Source organism: Triturus cristatus, chromosome 1_1 (genome assembly GCF_964204655.1).
Source record: "Triturus cristatus chromosome 1_1, aTriCri1.1, whole genome shotgun sequence".
Taxonomy (NCBI): domain Eukaryota; kingdom Metazoa; phylum Chordata; class Amphibia; order Caudata; family Salamandridae; genus Triturus; species Triturus cristatus.
In genome coordinates this window covers 24,211,640-24,214,072 of record NC_140579.1, presented here as the reverse complement: position 1 = coordinate 24,214,072, position 2,433 = coordinate 24,211,640, and the positions used below count along the sequence as shown (strand labels likewise).

Below are 2,433 nucleotides of genomic sequence, written 5' to 3'. Positions count from 1 at the left end.
AATAAATCTACTTCTAATTTACCTTGTGCATGTCTTATTATTATATCTAAGAACTCTACTTTTTCAGTGCTCTTTTGAGCTGTAAATCTCAGGTTCAGGTCAGCAGCATTAAGCCACTGCAAAAATTCAGAAAGTGAGTCACCCCCATCGGTCCATATAAAAAAAGATATCGTCAATATATCTGGACCAATGGGAGATTGACTCAAAGAATGGTGCAATTTCATTATATATGAATTTAGTTTCAAAGGCAGCCATATAGATGTTAGCTATCGATGGTGCAACCGATGCACCCATACTGACGCCTTTTACTTGCCGAAACAAGATTTGTCCAAATTCAAAGATGTTTTCAGTGAGTACTATGTCAAGACATGCAAGAATAAATGCTTTAGGACACGGTATAGCAAATTCATCAATGAACCAATTTGTAGCTCTCATGGCACCATCTAAAGGGATGTTGCTATAAAGTGACTCTATATCTAGAGTCACTAGAATGTCTCTATGAGGATTAAATCTAATATTTTCAACTTTGTTTTTTTTTTTACGGTAAAATTGAAGATGCTTTATTTGGGGTTCAAAACTGTTTTTTGCCAGTCATTCTTAAAGTTCCTCTAGATTAATGCCTTCAAACGAATGCAATCTTGCAAATGACAATTAACACCAAGTCAACAAGACTAGTGCAAATAGCTGAAAACGTTCACGGATCCTTTTGCACATGGCTTATAAAGCTTAGAAAAAGGACTTGGGCATTATCCGGAGGAGGTGCAAAGCATTTTGTTTCACCAAACCTTGACTTGGTTATAACAAGCCCTCCATTTAAGAGTCAGGGTGAATAGATGAACAAAGCTGAAGGTGATACCAGTCCAATTACACGCAACTCAGTCCTTTTGAGTGGATGAAAAAGCAGCAGCCAGTTATGATCAATCCAATGTGCTTAATGTAGGTCGTTAGCATTTCTCAATTTCTAAGCCGTCCTTAAAGAAAATCATATATGGCGTCACTCCATCTTCACGGTAATCCAGCAATCCAACCATACCCTCTGGGTTCATTTTTTCCCCGGTGTAGAACTGATAGTTCTTGAAGTTGGCGAGTATAGCTTTGACGTTCTCAGCAGCTCCCGACATGAATGGTTTCACCCGATCAGGCTTGGTCTCCTCAAGTTTGGCCTTTATTGATTTCATATATTCTTTAATATACTGTTTGTAGGATTCCTTGGTAAAGCCAGGGTCCTGAAGGTGATGGTTTAATACTATGTCAACACCGCTGACTGTCGTTGAATCTAACCCCTCAACGTCTGTGCACTCTGCCGACGCATTCCCCCCGATAAGTGCATCGTCAATACACCCTTCCGTTCTGGTAACAACCTTCCCCTCCACCTCAATGCAGATACCGTTACAAGTTTCCTTAATTTTGTAGATGTCGGAAAACAGCTCCTCTCCGGTGAGCATGTCCTTGTAGATGATCATGGTTTCGGGAGGAGTAGGGGCGTCTCGGGGTATGGACGGGGTGAGCGCGCGCAGAGGGACCAGCGCGACAGGAGGAGGACAGGAAAGGGCATTTTCAACTTTGTTAATCATTTCCCTGGTATCCTTAATGTAAGATGTAATTTTAGGAATATAGGGACGTAACTGATAGTCGACAAATTTAGATAACGGTTCAGTAATAGTTCCAATCGTGGAAACTATTGGTCTATAGGGGGGATCCTTAATATTCTTATGTATTTTAGGCAACCCATAAACACATGCTGTTTTATTCTTATTGTAATTTAAAAAATCGTATTCTTTATTAGTAATTTCTCCTGTAACTAATGCTTGATGAGTTAAAATCTGAATCTTTTTAGATATTGTAGCTGAAGGATTGGAAGATATCTTAGAGTAAAACATATTGTCACTAAGCATAGTAATCATTTTGTGCTCATAATCATGAGTATTAACGACTTCTATCCCACCTCCTTTATCACAACTTTTTATAATCAGATCTTTATTTTGAGCTAAGGAATGCAATGCTACAAATTCATCTCTATCTAAGTTATATAGTGGTTTAGGGATGAAATGAAGAGCTTGTTCTAACCTCTGTAAAACCACTAGTTCGAATGCCGCCACTTCGGGGCCTAATTGTTCTAAAGAAGGGCAGAAGGTAGATGGGAGAGCCAGTGGTCTAATAGTCAAGTGATCAGAGTTTGAATTAGTATCATGTTCAAATGTTCTAAAGAAGGGCAGAAGGTAGATGGGAGAGCCAATGGTCTAATAGTCAAGTGATCAGGGTTTGAATTAGTATCATGTTCAAAATATTTTTTCAATCTAATTTTGCGGAAGAATGAAATAATATCTTGATATAATTCAAATTTATTGGCATGAGTATAAGGTACATAGGATAAACCTTTAGATAGTAGATTGACACCATGTCTATCTAAATTGTAAGATGATAAATTAAATA

The 2,433-nt window shown here is 38.2% G+C and overlaps 1 protein-coding gene across 1 annotated transcript; it reads right to left on the bottom strand.

Annotated features, from left to right (window-relative positions):
- Nucleotides 1-594: 594 nt before the first annotated feature.
- On the bottom strand, nt 595-1,524 carry LOC146869201 (translationally-controlled tumor protein homolog). The gene has a single exon (XM_085643089.1). The coding sequence runs from the start codon at nt 1,461-1,463 to the stop codon at nt 945-947; it is 519 nt and encodes a 172-aa protein (XP_085499215.1). The 5' UTR covers nt 1,464-1,524; the 3' UTR covers nt 595-944.
- Between the last annotated feature and the right edge of the window lie 909 nt (nt 1,525-2,433).